Below are 22,958 nucleotides of genomic sequence, written 5' to 3' on the forward strand. Positions count from 1 at the left end.
TACTTTTGGAGAATGTCGAGTAAAAGTTCATGCAAATTAAGACAAAAACTGGTCTTTTCAGACTTTTAGACTTTTGTAGTGATAAATCAAGCTACGTTTTAATCTTTTCGTTTTAATTGTTTTACATTTTGTCATGTTAGCGCCTTTTATTGATGAGTAATACGGTATGGGGTTTGTTCATTTTTTAAAGCCATGTCGTGGCTTACATCTTCGTCATTTTCGTCATTTGGTCTCTTTGAAGGATTGAAATAAAATTCATCGTTTTTACCAAAATATGTATCAGTATCATTTGATTTCTAATCCTGGCTCGGTATTACCTTTATTCTACAAGGTTGCCAATTAATCAGCGCTTCAGTTATACAATTTCAGCCTTATATTACTTAAATGGACAATATATAGACAAAATAGCGATTGTAAAATATTAGTTTACGTAATTTAACTAAAACATCTATCTCCTTAGGGCAAAGTTGACCTTCACGAAATCGTTCTGTAGAAGTATCTAAAGTTGCAATTCATACACTCGTAATGTATATAGACAACTCACACTTTAGGTTATGAGCTTACCTGAGCAAAGTTTAATCAGGTTTATTCGGTCATAAGCATTGACATTGCACGCTTATTTCAGATGACAATTTCAAATGTAGAATACGTGTCAGCTTTATTGTAGTAAAAAAAAAAGTAAAACCATTACAATGATCAGCATTTGGTGTGTGTCGATCATCCGAGGTAAGCAAGTGACAGTATAAGACACAATATAATGTTCATACGTCAATCGAAATGAATAAATAAAATGTCAAAAGTAATAAATTCTTTATCCCTCTTGTATACCCTTTTTTTATATAGAATACGTTACATATGAGACAGATAAGATTAAAACATGACAGATTTCCATTCATTGACAATTTCAATTATCAAAAGATAACAATTCATGTTTAAACATATGAGTGATCAATTTGTGCAACATTCATACCAAGATGAGGTCACGAAAAAATCTGACAGTATTTCAGAAAGTGTCGTTTTTGGTATAATGTATTGTTCTAGATAGATTACTAGGTATTTAGAGACTAACGTTCAATAAGTATTCCGGAGAAAAAGGCATTTCCAAGATGTAACTATCAAATACCCTATGCGTTTGGCAGTTAGCTGACTATCCATATCATCAACATTAAAACCATGACAACTTTTACTAAACCTGAGTTGATTAATGAAGAATTGCAATAATCTGTATCACAAAAACAGTAATAGGCTGTATATCCCATCATATCATTAGTCCAATTTTTGCATCCATTAGTTTCATTTATTCCTGGCAAAGATCCATGCTGATAACATACACGGACAATTCCTATCCATCCGTCTAAAAATGATAATAAGTGTTATATACAAACAATCACATTCTTTACTTTCGGAAATTTACAATCTAATAGTCAAGTTATATATACAAGACATATCAGTTCCTCCAAGTATTCTACAAGTTCAATATCTTAAGCTTGCCTTCAATCAGAAATTATATCAAAATGATAGACTTGATATATATGAAATACTCGTCGATACATCTTAAAAGAAAGATGGTTCACATTCAATATCTGCCCCAACTTATAAATACCTGTAAATTGAGAGATTGAATACATATGCGTCTGAAACAGATGATACCACTGGAAGGCTGAGTAACTTGTCGAGTGTGCTTCTTACAAAACAGGTGAAGAAGATGATGCATACATAGCAAGAGACGCTTATTTTGTCAAGGCATCAATCTCACCCCTTTATGAGTTCATGCTATCCCCTCATTTTTGTGTTGAACCTAGATTGTATCTTCAGGCACATGCTGCATGATTTATGAGATTTAAACATCGATAAATTACTTTTGCCGTGGAATTCAGTGACTTTTCGGTAAATAAAAATACATTCAATTGCAGATACTTATTTATCAAAAATATTTAACACCTCGTAGTGTATAACATTGAATTTTGATTTAGTTTTTGTTTGCTTTCATTATGTTCATCAACAGTTTTCTTTTCTCATCTTAGCATTTCAGATTTATATATCATTTTGTTTAATAAATGGATGGTCATAAATTTATTGTACAATGGTATTTAAAATTGTATATTAATAAATGGATGGTCATATATTTATTGTACAATGGTATTTCAAATTGTCCATGTAGAATGTAAATTTCTACAGATCTTTATTCACTAAACCTGGAACGATGATAGGGCTTTGATATACCATGTAGAAAAACAAGACAATTTAATATGATAATGCATGGATTCCCGTATAAGGACTATTGATTTGTATGTAATTTACATTTTGACTTCAATTTAATTTCATAGACACAGGATGAAACCGTTACTTGATTTCTCACTGGTAGAAATGATGCAAATTATTGTACAAATTTTGGAAGTGTTTTCATTACTTGTAAACAGGTTTTTTGTTTTGTAGCGATTAAAACGTTTTTTATCAATTTTAAGTGACGAATTCGTGACATAATTGACCAATATATTATTTTTTACAATTGATCTCCTAACGATTAATTAAGCTTCCACGTAATTTATATATGTCGACAAGAAAGGGAGTTTGACATGGCCACTTTTAGACCATTGAAATTATACAACATAAACTTTCAACCAACATTGTATCAATATAAGTCTGCCAGATACCAGTATTTGTTTTACCTTTGTTCAACGTATTTGTTTCAAGCAATTATAATTTCAGTATAGCAAAACACATTTCAAACAGTCAAAATAGCGTTATTCATGTTATTTGTCATCTTTGCATTGAAACGTATATATTAGCAACAGACGTATGTTAAAGCAATTTTTGCATATGATATCTATTAAAAAAAGATTGTAATAGATTGTCTGAATTATTATTGCTTCATTTGTCGGTAGTTTGAAATAAGCAACTTTTATATATTACCTTTGTCAGTTTGTCGTTGCAAGGCACATTTTACATCTGTTCCCGGACATTGATCGGCTTTGAACTGATATGCCTTGAAATAAACCCCACAGGCAGGGTTAACGTGGTTTTCACAGTTAAAACACTTCAATCCAGCCACTGAAACTGAAAACAATGTGAATCATTATCAAAACAGTTTTTTGTTTTATAAAAACACCTAGTTGTTATGTTACTGTATGTTTTATTCTAAAAGAGAGGCGAAAGATACTAAAGGGACATTCAAACTCATAAGTAGAAAAAAAACTGACAACACCATGGCTAAAAACGATAAAGACAAACAGACAAACAACAGTACACAAAACTCAACATAGTAAACATACAACTGAGCAACACGAACCACACCTAAAGCCAGGTGTGATCACATTTGCTCCGGAAGGGTAGGCAGATCCTGCTCCACATGTGGCGACCGTCGTGTTGCTCATGTTTGTACAAACAAAATAAGGAATAGTAAATAAAGAGTGTTCCGTGGTGATTTACATTACGATGCAAGTCGCCTCATGTGTCAAGTAATGCGCAAGACATCCTTCATGAAGTGTCTTTTTATATGGCAAATATATTAAATTGATAAAAAATAATTATCATATTTTGTAAGAATATATAAAGGTATATGTGGACCCTTTGGCTAAAATGGCTGCATTTTCACCTCAAAATTTACTCTGAGTGCAGATAAAACTAAGTATCTGGAAACATTTTAACGCTTAGCATGCTCTAGATAAATGACATTCATATACATTTTTTCTTTTAGAAAATTAAAAACTCAGCAACTGAATTTTGCAGTGCACTTTCTGCTGTTGTAACTACCTATGCTGATGAATAAAACGCAACAGTAGTTTACCGATGTTCAAAAAACAGTAATCATTTTGTATAAATACTTCGATAAAAAGTTAAACTATCTCACGATATCAGGACCGGATGCTTGGAAATTGTATAGTATGTATGTATTTGAATATTCCTAATACACGGGTTTCATTCGGTATATCGAGAAAAAAGATCGTGAAAGAATAACTAACGGTGGTCAAGTATTACGATTTGATCGTGAAGGCTCAGGTATAGGATCGTGAATTCAATCTTATCGAGAATACATATGCAAGGTCAATTACTAATCTAACATAATGAATTATACGGACAAATTTACAAAAAAATAAAACTGTCTGTCAAAATGGTTCAACATAATGATCAGTATCTGAGAAAGATCAAGGTTTAAAAGTAAACCGTTCTTACAAAACTACAAAAGGTAGATTGCTCCCCGACATTTCAATGACATAAAATATGAAAAGAAACAAGATTTTTTTCCTAATTTGAATGACTAACCAAATTTTCTTTGAAAAATGTCATTCCATTTTAATGATTCAAATGGTTCTTACAGTTGTTTTGTGTTAGAATAAACAGAAATGTTGAAAAAAATTGTCATATTTACAAAAATATGATTTTTTGGATCGTAAAAGATCGTGTACTGCTTTCTGAAGGTCGTGAAAGATCTGATGCTACGAAAATGTTCAACTCATTATTTAATTATATGGTAATGTATATTTTTTATTGGTATAGTAAATATTGGATTTGCATGACTCATTCCGGTTCTGTTTTGTTTGAGAATAGGGCTATAATCGTTCAATGCCATTGGATCTGATTATCTTATAATACCAAAGCGACTAGGTGCCTTATAGCAATGCCAGTCCTATGTTCTGTCCTTCATAAGTTTTGATTTCTTATACAAATTTAAGATTGAGAATAGCACCTAATCGGCTAAATTACAGTTCAAGCTGGGCATCATGCACAATCGATCGCGAGGTATGTTGATTGGTAATTTCCCCACTAAGTTGGTACAATGACGTATGTTATAAATTCACCTCTTCCATGAATACTCCTGAAAATAGTTTTTAAGAACATAAATGATATGAAAATGTTTTGTCGTGAGAAATATATATATCAGTAACAAATCATGAATACCGAAAATTTGTTAACGCATGCGGAAGAATATATCGAGGGATGATCTGCTATATATATAACTGTTATACAAATATTAATATAATATATAACTGTTAACAACAAACCAGATTATACTGATAACAAATTGTTATATTACTACAATGTAATAACTATTACGGTGAGGTTAAATTCTCTGTTATTTATTCATCACCCACATTTGTCTCAGAATAAATTATATATATATATACCTTAACCTAACTTTCAGGTATAGAGATATGATTTTTTTTTTCTGAGACCATCCATCAGAACTTGCGCACATCCGATGTTCAGTTCTTCAGTACTTTGATTAGTTTATGTCAGCGCAGCCATGAAAAAAACAATAAAGTAGTCAATATTGTCATACATTGTACGCATGAACGATACTCCTTATAACTGTAGGTAACATTCCTTATACAAAATACAAAAAAACAAAAAACAAAAAAACGTACACATGCATATATTTCAAGGCGGATGCATGAAGCATTACAGATACATATATACTTTTACTTTTTCAAAAATTAACGCTCCTGAAGGTCATTTTTTCTTGAAGATCTACTTATCGAGACACGTTTTTAGTTATTTTAATAACTTTGCATGAAGAGTGTTGAATTTAAAGAAAGTGAAAAAAATGAAAGCATTAACGTCCATTCTTATTAAAATAATTACACGTTTCAACTAGTTGAAAGTTGAAAGTTGCACTTTATAAATACAGCTGTTTCTCAAAACACGCCTAGAATATTCATAGATAATTAATTTTGTTAACATACTGGTTCCCAGTTATGATCTCTATGTTTCATCTCATAGAGACATAACTTGGGAATGTTACCAGTAAATATACATATGCATATTGTTTCCATTGAAATATGTGGTAATCCTACAGTCAAGGAAGTGATAGTTAAGAAATTTAGTGTTAGTTTAAACTCTTAGAAGTTCAGGGCATGTAAATGTTGAAAATATGCCACACAGCCCTATTTTGTAAAAAAAAATTGTAGTGCATATGAACTTTCCATTCTAGGATATGATTTTTTTCAAAACTTCATAGTAAAAGTGGTACAGTTTTAGCCGTAAAAGGAGTTCCTATGGGAAATTGCATTGTCAATATTTACAGAAATGCAACTTATATTGGGTGAAAAAAAGAGAACATACAGAATTTATCCAAATTTGGTTTATCTCACAGATTTTAACGAATAAACTCACAGTTTACAGTATGCATAGTTTTACTTAAAGCCCTGAATGCAAAATAAATTCATAATATATGCATATTTGTAAGTTAAATTGTTTAGAAGTGCTTATATATACTCTCCGCAGTCATTGAAACTCATAGATCCTTCCTGAATATTATAGGTGGGGTGTTTTTGTCCTGTCGATAACCCAAAAGTAAGCCGTAACGCCTAAATCTGCCTTTTTGTCACTGCGGCATAAAAAATACAAGCTAGAAATACAAAAATATCTCAACAAAACTTACAATAGTGTGTTCTATCCTGAATATGTACTTATTACTCCATATTGCTAGAAACACCAGAATAATTAAGGAAATTTGAGGCCCCAGGGGCAAAAAACAGAGAAAATTGCCTACCCCCTGGGTCATAAAACAAATAATTTAATTTGTAAATGCTATGATTTTATGATTTTAAAGGTCTTTATACAGAAAACAATAACTGTGCTTGGAAGTTATGCAAAAATCAGATGTTAGCAGTTATTCCTATAAAATTTTAAGTGAATTTATACATCAGACTGGTATCTGCATGCATACAACTATTGCTAATATGGCTTTGTTTTAACACTTCTAGCTCATATATTAGTTAAATTATGTCAGATATATGGTTAGAGACGATACTGTTGTGACAAGAATTCTAAACTGACCATTTGAGGCAGAAATTGTGAACTTTCATTGACAAATAGGCATACAGTAAAATGAGGACTGGAGACACAGGCAGGATTGGATACTTAATTTAATCTTGAATTTTGGAATGATTAACTGCTAAACATTACGTTTACAGTATTCTGAAATGCTTTTGATATGTTATCAGAACAGTTTTAAACAGGTTCTAGGCATTTCATGTCAGAAAACATGCAAATAGGGTAAGATGGCAATAATTAAAGTCTTGTTTTCAAATTCTTTAAAAAAATTGAAACAGGGGAGGAGGTATAAAATGTACAGTTAAAGAAAACTTAGAGTTTATGCAGTAATTTCTTTAAGGCTATAATTCTGATAAATAAGTATTAATGTGAGAAAAAGTGTTTTTAGAGAGTTTTCTATTGGAATAAATGTTTGTATAGGTTGCACTTTGTAAATAAAGCTGTTTCTGAAACCACGCCCCTTTTGGGAATAGAATATTCATAGATAATTAATTTTGTTTACATACTGGTTCCCAGTTATGATCTCTATGTTTCATCTCGTAGAGACATAACTTGGGAATGTTACCAGTAAATATACATATGCATATTGTTTATATTGAAATATGTGGTAATCCTACAGTCAAGGTAGGGATAGTTAAGAAATTTAGTGTTAGTTTAAACTCTTAGAAGTTCGGGGCATATAAACGTTGAAAATATGCCGCACAGCCCTATATTTTGACCGTTGAAAAAAATTGTAGTGCATATGAACTTTCCATTCTAGGATATGATTTTTTTCAAAACTTCATAGTAAAAGTGGTGCAGTTTTAGCCGTAAAAGGAGTTCCTATGGAAAATTGCATTGTCAATATTTACAGAAATGCAACCTGAAGATATATCAATTGGTAAAAGAAATATTGTTTTCTGATTATTAAGGCTGGTCCGGCGCGGGACGATTGCGCTTTTTGATTGGACACTTGCACTTTTTAATGGACATTTGCGCTTAAATGTTTAGGAAATTTGCACTTTTTAAAAAAGGACATTTGCGCTTTTTCAATAGGACATTTGCGCTTTCTCAACATAACATAACAAAATCATTTAATATAAAAAAACACAAAACATTAATACATTTATATACAGCCAAAAGCATCAACCTTTCCCCATCATGCTTGTGTCAGATGAAAAAGAGGAATGTAGTTTCCAATTTTACACTTGCGCTCATCACCATTACATGTGTGCGCAAAAATCGTTACGTTTGCGCACAGCTTTTGCTAACATTTGCGCGCATATTTTAGAAATAAACTCAGGTAAATAAGGTATAAGGTACATTATACTTATCTTTTTATTTAACTATTATTTTCGAGCAGGATAAGTCTGTTTTATTACGCACACGCACTTAATCCTGGAACAATATACAGATAAAAATGCAGAAAAATAGTAAATCTAAAGATTAAAAGTACTAATTTCACACGTTGTAACATGCTAAAAAAATACGTAGTACGCTTGGATACTGCTGGATGCCCAAAGACTTGGAGGAGAATGGGAATCCGGTGATATACCTTTGCAATTATATACGATGCATCTCTATGAATTAACCCCTGACTTAAGTGTTCTGTCTATACGGAAAGTAAATCCATCGTACAACTCGTAATCTGATATCTGATTCATATATCTGTATGCAGATTTTCCTCAAATCGCAATACTGAATCTCGCATTTTTATCCATTTTTAAAAATCGCAATAATAAACGCACGCAATAAATTGTAGGCTACAAACTTCGATTTTGTACAATAATAAACTTGTAATAAAACTTGTCTTGTGAACATAATTTCGTAGCGACCTCCAATAGAAATGCAAAACACTCATTAGTTATATTACTGAGTTTTTTTCAGGTGCAATAATGTTTGCCATTATATTTTAGCAGCACCCCCGCGGCTACTCGAAATAGGATGTCCAAAATATTGGCAGAATTGGGAGTATTCGATAAAAGGAACAATGTTTTCGGTTAACTTGTCCTTAATAATCCCCGTTTTTGCAATTGTTACATGAATATATTACTAGTATATACTTCCAACAGTACAATATCAACGTAACGTATTTTTCATAACACTTACTATGCTAATTAACAGAAACTTCAACAATACAAATGATATTACTTGTAAAAGGATGGTTTTTGGTAAAATCTTAACAGTTATGTGAATAAACTCATTATATACCGCCAGACGCGCGTTTTGTCGTCAAAGGACTCATCAGTAACGCTCGAATTAAATAAGTTAAAAAGAACAAATAAAGAACGGAGTTGAAGTGCATTAAGACTTTGCTTATGAATAAGCGATATTCTGAAAAATGTTACGCTCCCAATAAAGTGTTCTGCACATGTTTAACTTCAGTTTACGCACACCAATGAATCAATTTCTGTAGAAATCAATACAATATAGCGATCAATAATATCATAGAAGAACACTTTCACTCTTTTGATGTCTTAATGAAGCCACGCTCAAACTGATTTAATTTTGTATGATAGACAACCTGTCTACGACTGCTGACATCTATCATTGTAATGACTATACGACTGATATTCGAGCTTGATTAGTTATATCGTCTTTCATTAAACTATTTTGAATTCAGACATTTGTAATTGTTTTGACATATAGTCCAAATGTAATTTTTGTTACACAGGGGAACATTTGCACAAGGTCAAAACCACTAACTTAAACAAAAAGAGGAGGTTGAGAAGTTGAAAAATTCATGAAGGGGAAAATCACACATTTGTCGATCTAATAATACCACTATCACTTATCATCACTGTTGATATTTATCGAAAGTATAGACATTGAATAATAAGTGCACTGAACTCGAACATATACTTAAAAACTAAATTGTGTACTAACAAATGTAGCAACTGATGTACTTACAGATAGAATAGTATAATTTTAGAAAGTTTACCAATTTGACTAACCATATGATTATACATTTACAAATGCATTTGTTTTTACCTTATAAGAGACATTTCTACTTTTTGAAAGTTGAGGCCAAATGAGCTAGCCAAAGAGCATATAGGCATTTTTCAAAAAATGTCTACTTTCTCTGTTCAGGGCTTAAATTATGATAAAATCATATATATATATATTTTGTCTCAGTCTATAAATTGAATTTATTAAAGACAACGACAACACTTATTGTTCGCTTTCTGGTAAGGCTCTCTGAAAATATCAAACCAAAGCGCTTAAAAACAGCAAACACGCTCTGTTCACTTTCAAAATTTATTCAAATTTTCAAAATTTAATACAATTTACCAATCTTTTTTGTTCCCTTTTCAATGTTTTGTCATAGAGCTACACCTGACCATAACAAAAAATATTAAAATATTTAGATAAATTCAAATAGATTTGTGCTAGTAACTTTTTAAGTGACGTCCATGAAAAAATGTACACTTCGCAACGGCAACAAATAATTGGCAAAATTATAATCATTCTTTTATTCAAATTGTATTCTTTCTTTTAGCTTGCCACTAATACAACTTTATTTAGTAAAATGGCGGTCATCTTTGGATGCTGATGATATAGTTCGTCTGCATTGAAACAATTGGCAAGTCCTATTGATAGCGTACTTTTTTACTTGTCCACTTTGCAACGTCTTTTTGTAAGAAATGTTGACCTCAAATAAAAAAAAAAACGAAAAAAAAACGTGGAGTTTATGAAATAGAATGTTTAATCTAGGACAATAATCATAAAAAACATGTATCTGAGAAACGGTGTGTGACTATAATGGCTGCCAACATGTAAATTCGTCCACTGCGCAACGGTCCACTACCCAACATTTCGTTTCGAAGTGGACACAATTTGTTGCGTAGTGGACACAAAGCGTTGCATATGGGACATATATCGGTTGCTTAGTCTTTAGTTTTCTATGTTGTGTCATCTGTACTATTATTTGTCTGTTTGACATTTTTATTTTGGCCATGGCGTTGTCAGTTTGTTTTTGATCTATGAGTTTGACTGTCCCTCTGGTATCTTTCGTCCCTCTTTTACGCAGTGGACATTTGTGAATATTTTAAAAACGGCTTGTAATATTTCCTAGTAGTTAAAATTGAAAATCAAATAGTAAAACCGTATAAAATCATTTATTTTGTCAGATTCTTGAAGAAAAAATACCTTTAAATTCTAATTTTGTAGTATGGTCATAATGATAGAGCCTTAAAAAATCATTGCGATGGGGACATATTGGTTGACCATAGTTTTACTAAGAAATCTCACATGTTCTGTACTTTTCAGTGTTTTCATATCTTTGATATGTTTTATAAAGGTCTTAACATTGAACAGTTCATTACACCTTGTAAAATTTCTGACTATCGCTTACATATTTTGTAATTTTGATCCATCTTCATTGCTTTGACTTTTGACTTCTGTTACTTGTCGCCATCTTTATAAGTTACGATAGCAATATCAAGTAAAAACAAAAGAGTAAGACATCGCAACGTCTTGAGTATCCACATGCTGTATAAATAGCATTCCAAACAACAATTTAACTGCTGTTAATCTCAATTCACCTTCTACATTTAGCATAGGCTGTTCCCTCTTATTGACAAACCTGAAGATTATACATGGTAGTTTTTCTAAAAACAAAATACATTATCAGAAGTATTCATTTTAAATTTTCACTTTTAAACTTTGGATTCAAAATATAAAGTTATCATGTGCTTTTGTGCAAACTTTGGCAAAATAATAAAATCAGACTTCAACGAAAATAAGGTGTCCCTAAAGGCACGAAAATAAGTACTCATGATAATTGGTACTTACAAAAATAAATAAATCCACAGTAATATATTTAATGATTCCACTGTTTAAAAATTAAAACTCCCAATTTTGACAAAAAAGATATACCAATTTTTTTTTAAAAAGAACCAGTAGAATTCGTCAGTTATGTCAAACATTAATATAGAGATAATGCTCCCTCAACGTGTGACATGCCAAACATCGATGTTACGATATTATCGTTATGACAAAGTTATTACAGTGGGGCCGAATCATCTTTCAAGACCGATGTTCTTTCATTTATGTGTATAAACCTTTGTAAAATAAGGTAATCTGACAAAAAACATTTTAATTCGTTTTTAATATATGAAAGATTATTTTGGATATTTGCAATGTTGCAGTAGTTTTAATGTATTTGTCTTGTTTGTGTCTAGTTTCCTTAATCCAACTTAGCATTTATTTATATGATAAAACATATGCGAAACAATATGAAACTAACAACACTTGTTTTTAAGGTAAAAACTCTTTGAAATTGTAGATATACAGTGTTTATTTCTCGGCCTTATAGACTACACTTCCACAAAATCCTATCAAACACAGTATTTGTAATATGGTTGTAAAACGTACTTTTTGAAATTTGTTGATTGGAAACTCATTTCCTGCATCTCATCTACATTATTTTTTTGTGATGAATAGGTTAAAAATTCTAGTCGATATAATTACTTAAATTGCCATTAGATAATTAAAACTGTAAATATTTCTCTTGACAATATCTACACTGTACGTAGGTTTCGGCCAAATATTTATCGGTAAGTTGTAGGTATTTATATTGGCAACAATTTCCCAATTAATAGCTATGCCTTTCCTGTGTTGTTATGGATTACAGTTTAAGGCCAAATTCAGTACATATATTTTCGTCTCACAGTCGAAATATCTATACTTTGATGATATTCATTTGCTTTTTATAATTCAGAAAAATTTAGCCCACTGTGGAACGTTATGCAATGGAAATGATTAATTCAGGGATCTCGTTGACACAAAATATTTAAACCCTTTACTACATTCTTACATGTACACATATATTCTTTTGGAAGTTTCGCTGTTTCTGTAGAAACCTTATAACAAAGGGACAATAACACCATAATTTAACATTTTTACAATGATGTTTGTTAGAGAGTTAGAAAACATTGACGATCCATGTCAGTTTATCAGTATAATAAACATTGATAAAAGGTCATTTTCTTCATCAGTAAAATCATTGATTTTTTTTTTCCAAAAAATTGAAAAAAACGTATTCATAAAAATATCAAACTCTTATCTAAATTCAAAAAACGGGGGAAGTTCATTAAACCTGATTAAATTGGAGGATCGACTATATAAAAAAAAAACGCAACAGATACCACAGCTAAATATGTATTGCTATATACATATTGTAGGTATGAACACTTATTTCTGTACTGATTTTAAGTTTAGGAAAAATATGATTTAGTAATAAGTTGTAAATAAATATGAACTGGATTTCAGTAGATGCGATTTCACTAAGAAGGCCGAACAACTTTTTGTATGTGTCTTGTTATTGGTTGAACATTCATAACTGGATCTTCTGCCGCTCTCCTTGATGGTAAATAACACGTGCACTTTCACACAACATTATATATCTGACTCTGATAACAGCTACCACGATACGACTTCCCAAAAAAATAAAAACTACACATCTATCTTCAACTAAGCAATGGGAAACATAGATCCTTTGAAACTATTAAATATAAGTGCGTGCTATCAAATATTGGTTTTTACAAAATTCCTAATATCTGTTAGAGTATATGCTTTTCTTATCTGAACATGAAACAGTATTAAAACTTTAAAAAACTTCCTTGCGATTTTGCCTTATAAAAAACTTTAAGACAGATGTAAAGAACTTTAATGTCTATAAGTGAAATGTAAAAAGATATTTGCATTTTCCTTTTCTCAAGAAAAGCGAAAAGGAAGTTAGCATTTCTCTTTAACTTCATTTCTTTCTATAACGATGATATTCAGTGGAAGATTAAAACAAACTATCTATTTTATTCGAGTCTTTCCCCTTGATCAAAATGTGGGGAAACTACAGATACAATACGATCTGCTTCGTGTCTTTATATTGTTAATTCATATATAAAGTTTATTTTGGCGTATAACACAATGAAATATGCACTTGGTAGAGTTGAAATGCATGCCAGGATCTAGATTTTAATGCATTTGTATTTCAAAACATAGCAGACTTTTAAAGTCTTTACGATTGCTTTACTTCGTTCTCGCACATGTTTTAAAAACGTTTGAGATGTTCGCCTATGTAATTTTATTAGTAAGATATTTCGATTGAAATATACAAACGATAGGTAATACATATCTGCCCAGCAATGGATGATGAAAACTGAATAAATGAGTGGACAATATCAAATGAAATTCCGCTGTTTGTTTTCTTTTGGGACTATTGTGGTTACGAATAAAATGAATCTAAAATTAAGGTTAGTTTTACATTTTCCGACATGTAAAATTTGTTTCAATCTAATATTCAAATTCCTGCCATGCTTTTAAATTTTACACAGAGTAAATTGTGTGGTTTAAACACAGTCATATTTTTCAATTAATTCCGTATGATGAACCTTATAATCAGAAAAAAAACCAAACAAATGAATTCGTTCAGTATATGAGAAATACAAGTCACTTGAAAAGTAATTCAAATCAATTCCATTATAAAAGAGTGGGTGATATGTTTTTGTCTATGGTTTCATAACCTTTTTTTCCGGCGGAAAAGCAGATTATTTTTTTTTCCAAATTAAAATGAACGTATACAGCTTTTTTTCTTCATTTTTCCTGGCAACATTGTTTTTCAAATTTTTAGAATCGGCATTTTCAAGAATATCATAGATCCCCTCTCTCCACCTCACATTTACTTACGTGGCTATTCCTATAATTTGGCAATTGGATAGTTTGAAAAGATATTTACAAATGTAAAACATATCGAACTGCTCGGAGAAAGCACAAAATCGTTATATGATATATAATAATCTTATGCCTTCAATTCTGTATTTTCGGTACATTTCACATATGTCTTATTTGTCAGTATAGTCGAGTTACTCGTGGTTCGTCTTGAGTGTTTTTGTTTTATGTTGTTTGTTTTCAAGTGTGTTTACTGATTGGTCTTAAATGATCTTGCCTCATATTACAGTTATATTTGACGTACAGTTTATAGTTCGTTTTTGGTGTTCTGGTGTGCTTTCGTGGATTCATTGGAGGTGTCCGTTGTTATTCTGTGGTTTACATGTTGTAATGCACTATTATATTATTTATTTATGTGTTTCTCTGTCCTGGGTGTTCTTGCGTTTACATGTATTGTGTTCCTGTACCGTAATGTTGTCATTTTAGCGATATTTTTAACATTGCCATATAAGCGGGAGGTTTGGCTAGCAATAAAACCAGATTCAACCCACCATTCTTTCTTAAAATGTCCTGTACTAAATCAGGAATATGACAGTTGTTATCAAATATTCCGTTTCTATGTATGTTGGCGTTTGTTTTTGTTGCACCTCAGTGTTTCTGTTGTTCCGTCGTTTTTCTCTTATAGATGATGTGTTTCTCTTGGTTGTGGTTCGTGATCCGGACTTGTTTTCGCTTAATCGATTTATGACAATGAACAGCGGTATACTACTGTTGCCTGTATTTAAAGTGCCTTTCATTTAAAGTTGGTATCATCTGTGTTGTTTCTTTAACATATATATTAACTGAACATTAGCATGTTATCAATATGTTGTGAAACGTTGTCCGAACATGAATGTTTAATTTATTATTATTATTGAAGTTTTGGGAGGTGCCTTCCTGATATGGAACTTGCGCCCTTGTATTAATTTAATTTTGTACTCCACGTATATATTCTAGAAAAATATATCAAATCCAGGTTTGCATTTTTAGTTATTTAAGAAGAAATGCCTTTTCGTTTTGCTCATTCTGTGAATGTGCTATATGTTAAATCTAGGAAGATAAAAATAGTGCAATTATTTACACTTCATAGTTTATTTAAATGTTTGAAGCTATTATGCCCGTCCCGTCATTTACTATCACACATAAACCATGAAGCTTGTTTCCACAGATAGAACCGTTTTAGGAGTAGATGACAAGTCTTTGTGTGTGCATTGATGATGTTGTACTACTACATATTTATTCACATGTATAGATAATGGATTATTACAAAGAAGACAGCAATAAGGAAAGGAAAAATGTGTTGTACATTCTATTTTAAAGGTTTGAATATTGGTATGTATAAGTACACTGACGGATTCTAAAAACTCAACACCGGATTATATGTTTTAATTATCAAATATGCAAACTCGTAAAATCCAAAAATTATGTAAGCATAAATATCATCCATTACTTCATCGTCTTAATAAAATCGTCATATCTAAAGTTTTAATAGATTATATCACGTTAAATGTTGAAATCATGCTGTATGCACTGAAAATCTGTTTGTTTCCTTATTTATGGGTTTGTTCACCGTCGACCTGCGTGTAACCAACCCCTAAATGATTAACAGAGATATCTACCAGTTCATCGGGTTATTCAGAATTCCAACCTGATTGTACCGTTGGTGTGATGAATGAAACTTGAATTTCTGACATTAAATTCTCCAGCAAAATCACGTTGACTCATTCATGTCTGCAACATTCTTATGACCTGATTCAGATTTTTATTCTAGGCAATATGTTCTAATGATTTTAATTGGGGGTTTGGATCAAATAATAAAAAAATTCAAGAAGAAAAAATCAAGCAAATCGTGCATTGGTTTCAAATCTAGCACTTCAATAATTTCGTGCGACGTCAATAATCCAATGTGTCCAATTGTCTCGGGTTTGATTTTTTTTTCTAATCAGAAAAAAGTATGTTTAAATATGAATACCAAACATATGTGGATAAATCATGATTAATAAATAGAATCCTAAAAATATGTGTTGCAATACTGTAGTCCGTCAGTATATCATAGTCTAAAAAGACAACCAATCATGTACACGTTTGAATAATTAAAAGTGAATGGAGTCGGCAGTTGAGAATTCTTATCAGGCCTCAATTGAACTGTGATCATTAAAGAGTTGTGTAAGTCGTTATTTGGATTATACAAAAAAATGCATAAACCTCTACTACATATTTATTGTTCTTTATTCTGTTATTAAAATGAATTTTGATATCAAATCTTTTTGTAGCAATATATGTTGAAATCGATTCCATTCCCTTTTCAGTAATAAAACATAAACACAAATACATGTTTTTTTTTTATTAAAATGGGCATTGGTTTTTATTAATTCTTGGCCTGACTATGATTGGTTCCGTTTTTGAGATGAAACATACCAATTTTTATGGGTGCTATTGCAGATTTTCATTTACTGTTATGATTTACAATGAACAGTCAGGAGCTAACAAGTAGTTATTTTGTAATTACTTTATTTCAAATTTCAATAAAACATTAACTACACGAAGATTTGATTAATTTTACATTATTTTATAATATGAAATTAAAAATTAATCAAATTGAGAGGAGTGTACAAGGTAACTTTTACGATAATGAACAAATAACACTGCAATTTGTTATTTTATACATCTTTGAAATAATTTATAATTAGAATTATATAAGGACCATTTATAATTATTATGGGTTACCCATCGTAATTAACTTGAAGTCTCAATTATTTCACATGTTTCCAAATATTTCAATCTGTCTAACTTCATGGGTTCTAGGGTAAATGGTTTTCAAATAGTACCAATCGTTGACCGAGAAGCGTCAATATAAAATGTAAATTTGTCAAGAAGGTAATTAATTTTTCAGGAGGATTACTCTTTTTGAACCTATAAAACCTGATGTCTGTGTAATTTTGTTAAGCTAGTAAAACCTGTATAAATAGACACTTATGTACACGAGATTTACGAAAGTAACTTATACACGTTATATATAAAAGAACCGCATTTAAAAAAAAAACAAATCTGGAAAATTTCAAATCTCTCATTCTCTGGAATAAATTCTATCCAAACCTTCATGTTTTCCACGCTTTACATCATCATACTACATGTACAAATTAAAAGCCCGTCTTAAAGAAACAATCCATAATAAATTTCTCCTGACACATAATACCACACGCTTCAAATGTATTATTTTGGGAATAATTTGGAATGTTTTGTGAAAAATGATCCCACAAATATAACATGCTACACCGAAGAAAAAATGATTAGTATGCTGAAGTTTCTCATTGACAACACATTTGGAGGAAAAGGTTTTCAGTCGGTTGTCGGCTTTCCTATGGGAACCAACTATGGCCGACCTTTTAAGTTGGAGTTCCTTCAGACACTTGTAACAAAAAGCTCGAAGAAGCTACATCATTTAAATTCAAATACAACTATATTGATGATGCTCTTTCCATTAACAATCCAAATTATCCTTATTCGGTCCCATTAATATATCCTCCTGAACTAGATATTGTAGAAACCACAGATAAAGCTCGTCCGCCTCATTTCTAGACACACACCTCAAATGAATCTACAATGGTCATCTTAGTACAAGAATCTATGGCAAACGAGACGATTTCAATTTTGAAATTGTAAATAAATTTTCCTCGTCTTAGCTGCAATATATCAACTTCTCTCGCGTATGGATTAAATTTTTCAACTAAAACGATGTACAAGAGCTTACAGGTGCTACTCAGACTTTTGCCTCGGTGTTTGAACGAAAAATGAATGAGCCAGGATTTTGTCAAAGAACCTCTCATTTCTTTTTCTCAAAAAGTTCATTGGAAAGTACAAATACCTTGAAGATCAATATTAAGTGGGTGCTTCACAAATAATACAACATGGTGTTGAGCTATATATTCTAGGTGCTAAAATTGTGAATCTTTTTATTTACTTTACAGTTTACCCTTTATTTGTCTGTTAATATGTTCCTTTTGGTTGAATGACTCTTAACGTGACTCGGTATTCATTCATCCAGCTATCGATTTTTTGACGTGATCGATCCTGGTGCAGGTTGGTTCAGGTGTTCAATTCGGCCGCAACAGGTGTTTACAGTGTTGCTCTCATTTTGTTTACCTAGCTGGTATTGATATTTTACTTATCTTGTACTTTATCGAGAAAGTGTATACGATATACAGTATGTACTTTCAACTACAAAAACGTTTTGTTGGCGTCTTCGTCAAACTTTCGAGCAACTACATTGTTTGAATTTTTTAGTCAGTTGTGATGTTTGTTTACACAGGTATGGCTACTGGATCCACATTATCATCATATTAATCTATTATGTTTGTTTCGGTTTGCTCACCGAATTTTGTCAATATAACGGAATTATAAACAACAGTCATACAATTGGGAACTTCAACTAGCTTTAAAACCAGGTGTAACCAACCAATTTGTTAAACAATAAATGTACCAAGTCAGGAATATGACATTAGTTTTCTTTCCATTTGTTTTGTTGGATTGATAGAATTTGGCGTTTGATTTTGTCAGTTTTTATTGACTTCTTCCTCCTTTTGGAATTTACCTTAGAGTGGATATTTTTTATTATACTTTTTTCAACATGACTTGTATCGGTAATTTTGATTAAAGTAAAACCCTGACCGATATACGAATAAACACCATGAAAACAAAACAAAACACCACTTGAAAGATAATGTTTGTAATCGCTGCGGATATTCACACAATTTAATCTCAGTGAATAATCAAGATTTTACAGATTATTCAAATTTGTTTAATTAGTTGTAATGGAGTACTCTGATATCTGAGTCATATTAAACCGATCATTTTACTCCTCTTACGTCATACAGCAATTCAAAAGGCATTGAGAACGTAATTAAAAAGATATTGTTGTTTCTTGCCCGTTCTTTTTTATGAACATTTAAGTCAATGAAATAAAAAAATATCTAATGAAAGAATTGAAATATAACATTTTGTCATACCATGACCGAAAACCAGTGATAATTCAATCATGCGATACGCGCATTCTATTATTAATGGGATAATCGGCAACTCGCATAGAAATTTGTAATATTCGATTTCTTTGATTAGTTATTTATATGGGATTTAAGTAACACTTCTCACTTTTCTTTTATCAAATGCATCAATTGAACGACGCCCATTAACACAAATTTAAAATGAATTTGTCTAGTATAATCTTAAGAGCAAAATTTTGAGTTACAGGACGGAGTACCTACATGTTATCCTGTCCTCGATGGAATGGATCGTTGGTACCCTTTTATGGATTGTACATTATTTCACAGTTGATTATATTATTTTGAAAATATCAATACACTGAATAGTTCGGTCGCAACAATTTGTGTGCAACATGTATATAGATATCAAATATTTGTCAAATCTTTTACTTAATCCTATCACAAATAGAAACCTTAATAATGGGAGTAGGAATCAAAAAAGAGGCATTTCACAATAAAACTGTGATATCTACGTAACTATTTACGGTTGACCTTCATATAACAAGTTTAGGAATTGCCTGGTATTTGTGATTGATTTTAACACTCACCAGTTTTATTTCTGCCATTTATAAATTTATGTATCTATCATAAGTTTATATGCTCCGGAATCATCAAAAGATAATAAATTTGTACACTGTGCAATATATATCACATCAAAACATCGTTACCATTGCTTTTCCATGGTAACCTTGCTGCCAGAGGAACACTATAGCAGAAGACGTATTCAAAGACACAATTTGTGGCTTACTGGAATTATATGCGACTGTCATACCAGGTTTAATTCACAATGTTCTACATAAGGAAATGCCTGTACCAAGTCAGGAGTACGACAGTTGTTTTCTCATTCGTTTAATGAGTTTGAGCTTTTGATTTTGCCATTTGATAAGGGACTTTTTTCGTTTTGAATTTTCCTTGGAGTTCAGTAGTTTTGTTTTACTGTTTAACACTCATGAGAGTATGTATAGTTTTTGATGAGGCTCGTGGAGCCCAGTTTTTAGTTTGCTATGACCATGTTTGTATTTTCGTCAGCTTTCTAATTACAAACAATACTTTGTTATTCACGCAACGGTTTTCACATCAGACATTAAGCGTTTATTAATTCAAATTTAATTACATGTGTAAATTGTATTGTTTTCTTTTCCCATTTTTGTGCATTTTTGTTGACCCATTTGAACGATAAAATGAATTTTGTATTTGTCAAACGTCGACTTTAACTTAAATGTAATTTTACCATATATAATTGATGTTAAAGATATGTTTCAATAAATTGTTATGCGTAAAAGCCAGGACATAAAACATATTCTTTCCCTCCTGAAATAACATTACTGTAAGGTTGAGACTTGTTTTGTTAAAATATAATTGTGTAAACAGACAATAACATTGATACGTTTTACAAAATATAAGGACCATATGGTTTATTTCTTTTACCATTATGCAAGTTTGTGTTTCTTAGATGAATGACCGATTTATTCATGCCATTTATAATCTGGTGTTTTTTTTGCTAAATACAATGCACATAAAAACCGTTATATGACTCTAATATACAATGACTGGTAAATTACTATATTCTTATGATTAAAACAGTGTTTTTGAAGAAAAAACCAAGAATAAATCAACTAATTTTTATTTCTATGTAGTGTTTTGAGAACTTGTTTGTCTGTTAGTGGTTTTTTGGCTAGGTGTTGTCAGATTCTCATCGACTTATGAGTTTTGAATGTTCCTCTGGTATTTTTCGGTTCCCTTTTTAAATTCTTGTTTAGTTTTGGAATGCTTCTTATCTAATCAAGTTCTGCAAGTAATATAATGATATTCTGTATGAGTGTTTGATTTATATATGTATTTTGTAATACACATATCAAAATGAAAACTTTAAATGTAGTGTATAAATTCATATGCAACAAAATTGTGAGGATTGGTGGTTTTCTGGCTTTTTAACAACACGTTTTGGACAAATAAAACATCGAAAAAAGAAAGAACACAATGCAAGATAGGTTGCAAGCGAACCGCAATTGAAAGACTTATCGTTTGAACCATGATTTTCCTAAAAATTGACTGAAATTTTGAGGCGATGAGTGTTTTGCATTTTATGTCCTTTCATGTGGGACTTCCTTTGCACTCCGTTTTTGTTGCATGTTTTTGAAGTTATAAATGTTCATTTAAGTACGTTTTGGAAAACACTCACATTAGTGAACATTTTATGGTAGATGAATATTGTAATATAGCAAACATATATTTGATTATGGATATTTGTCTTATTGGCGATCAAAATACTTTTCCTAATGATGTATACTAAAATAAAAAAGATATCTAACGTAGAGAGATGTAAAATGACAAAGTAAATGCAAACTCTAATATGGCAGTTGTTTTTCGTTCGTTTGATGTGTTTGTGCTTTTGAATTTGCCATTTTGTGAAGGACTTTCCATTTTGAATTCCCCTTGGAGTCCGGTATTTTTGTTATTTACTTTTTTCTCTAACACTAAAAATAACAAAAAAAAAAAAAAGAGAGAGAGAGAGAGAGAGAGAGAGAGAGAGAGAGAGGATACATAGAAAAAGGGGTAGACGAGAAAGAAAGAAAAAGCTCTTACCTGCTAAAGACATGAATCCAATTAATCCAAAGTGAAGTGAAAAGTCCAATATCATTTCATTTCTTAAAATTGTCCTCCTAGTTCTTCAATGCATTACCATTTAGTTGATATCCTGAAATCCCTATGACAAAACACACATTAAACTATTCATTCACTCTTTAGCCACGATCATAGATTTTGCAGTGGTAGGAGTATCCTTTATTTATTCCATTTGGTAGATTAGCACAGAAAAGCAATAGTAACGTCTATACATTGGAGGAACTAAGTGTTATTTATTCTATTCGTTAGATTAGCTACTTCAACACTTCTAATGATTCTGTATTTTCTCCAATGTAATTACTGTCTACTTTATGTGTTGCTAGCAACGATACTAAATGATTGTGTTGTCGCTATGTTATTTGATTTCTCCTCTGCAAGCGGAAACTTGCGACCCCAGGAAATATAAAAATCAGATAAAATGGAAATCTCAACAGTTATACAATTTATACTATTCTCTTACATTTCAGAATACAGCTTATAACAATCAATAATAACAATTGTAAATCTTGATTTTTAAAGCTTTATTGAAAGTAAAATGTACCGAAAAGGAATTATGTTATTAATTCCATATTAAATCGTTGTGAACAGCATCAACAGTAATGGCAAACATGAACTCAGGAACTACTTTTGTTGTTATCTATTTTCTCAAATAGAGAAAATTTACCAATAGAAATGGATTCAAGAATAAAATGAGATATTCAATGAAAATAATGTGCGAAGTAACTTAACGAATCAAAATCACAAAACATCAGCAAGCAGGTTAAGCATGTCTGTGATCCGTTGAAGAATCTTCCTTAGGTTTCCTCGAGATCATTAGATAACCCTTTCGTC

At 31.1% G+C, this 22,958-nt stretch overlaps 1 protein-coding gene across 1 annotated transcript; it reads right to left on the minus strand.

Moving 5' to 3' along the window:
- Positions 1 to 639: 639 nt before the first annotated feature.
- Positions 640 to 22,534, minus strand: LOC127705213 (uncharacterized). Its single transcript, XM_052209531.1, has 3 exons — positions 22,089 to 22,534; positions 2,914 to 3,057; positions 640 to 1,354 (listed from the first exon to the last, which is right to left on the minus strand). The coding sequence occupies exons 1-3, from the start codon at positions 22,141 to 22,143 to the stop codon at positions 1,140 to 1,142; spliced, it is 414 nt and encodes a 137-aa protein (XP_052065491.1). The 5' UTR covers positions 22,144 to 22,534; the 3' UTR covers positions 640 to 1,139.
- Positions 22,535 to 22,958: the final 424 nt, after the last annotated feature.

This window comes from Mytilus californianus, unplaced genomic scaffold, assembly GCF_021869535.1.
Source record: "Mytilus californianus isolate M0D057914Y unplaced genomic scaffold, xbMytCali1.0.p SCAF_6, whole genome shotgun sequence".
In the NCBI taxonomy this organism is placed as follows: Eukaryota; Metazoa; Mollusca; class Bivalvia; order Mytilida; family Mytilidae; genus Mytilus; species Mytilus californianus.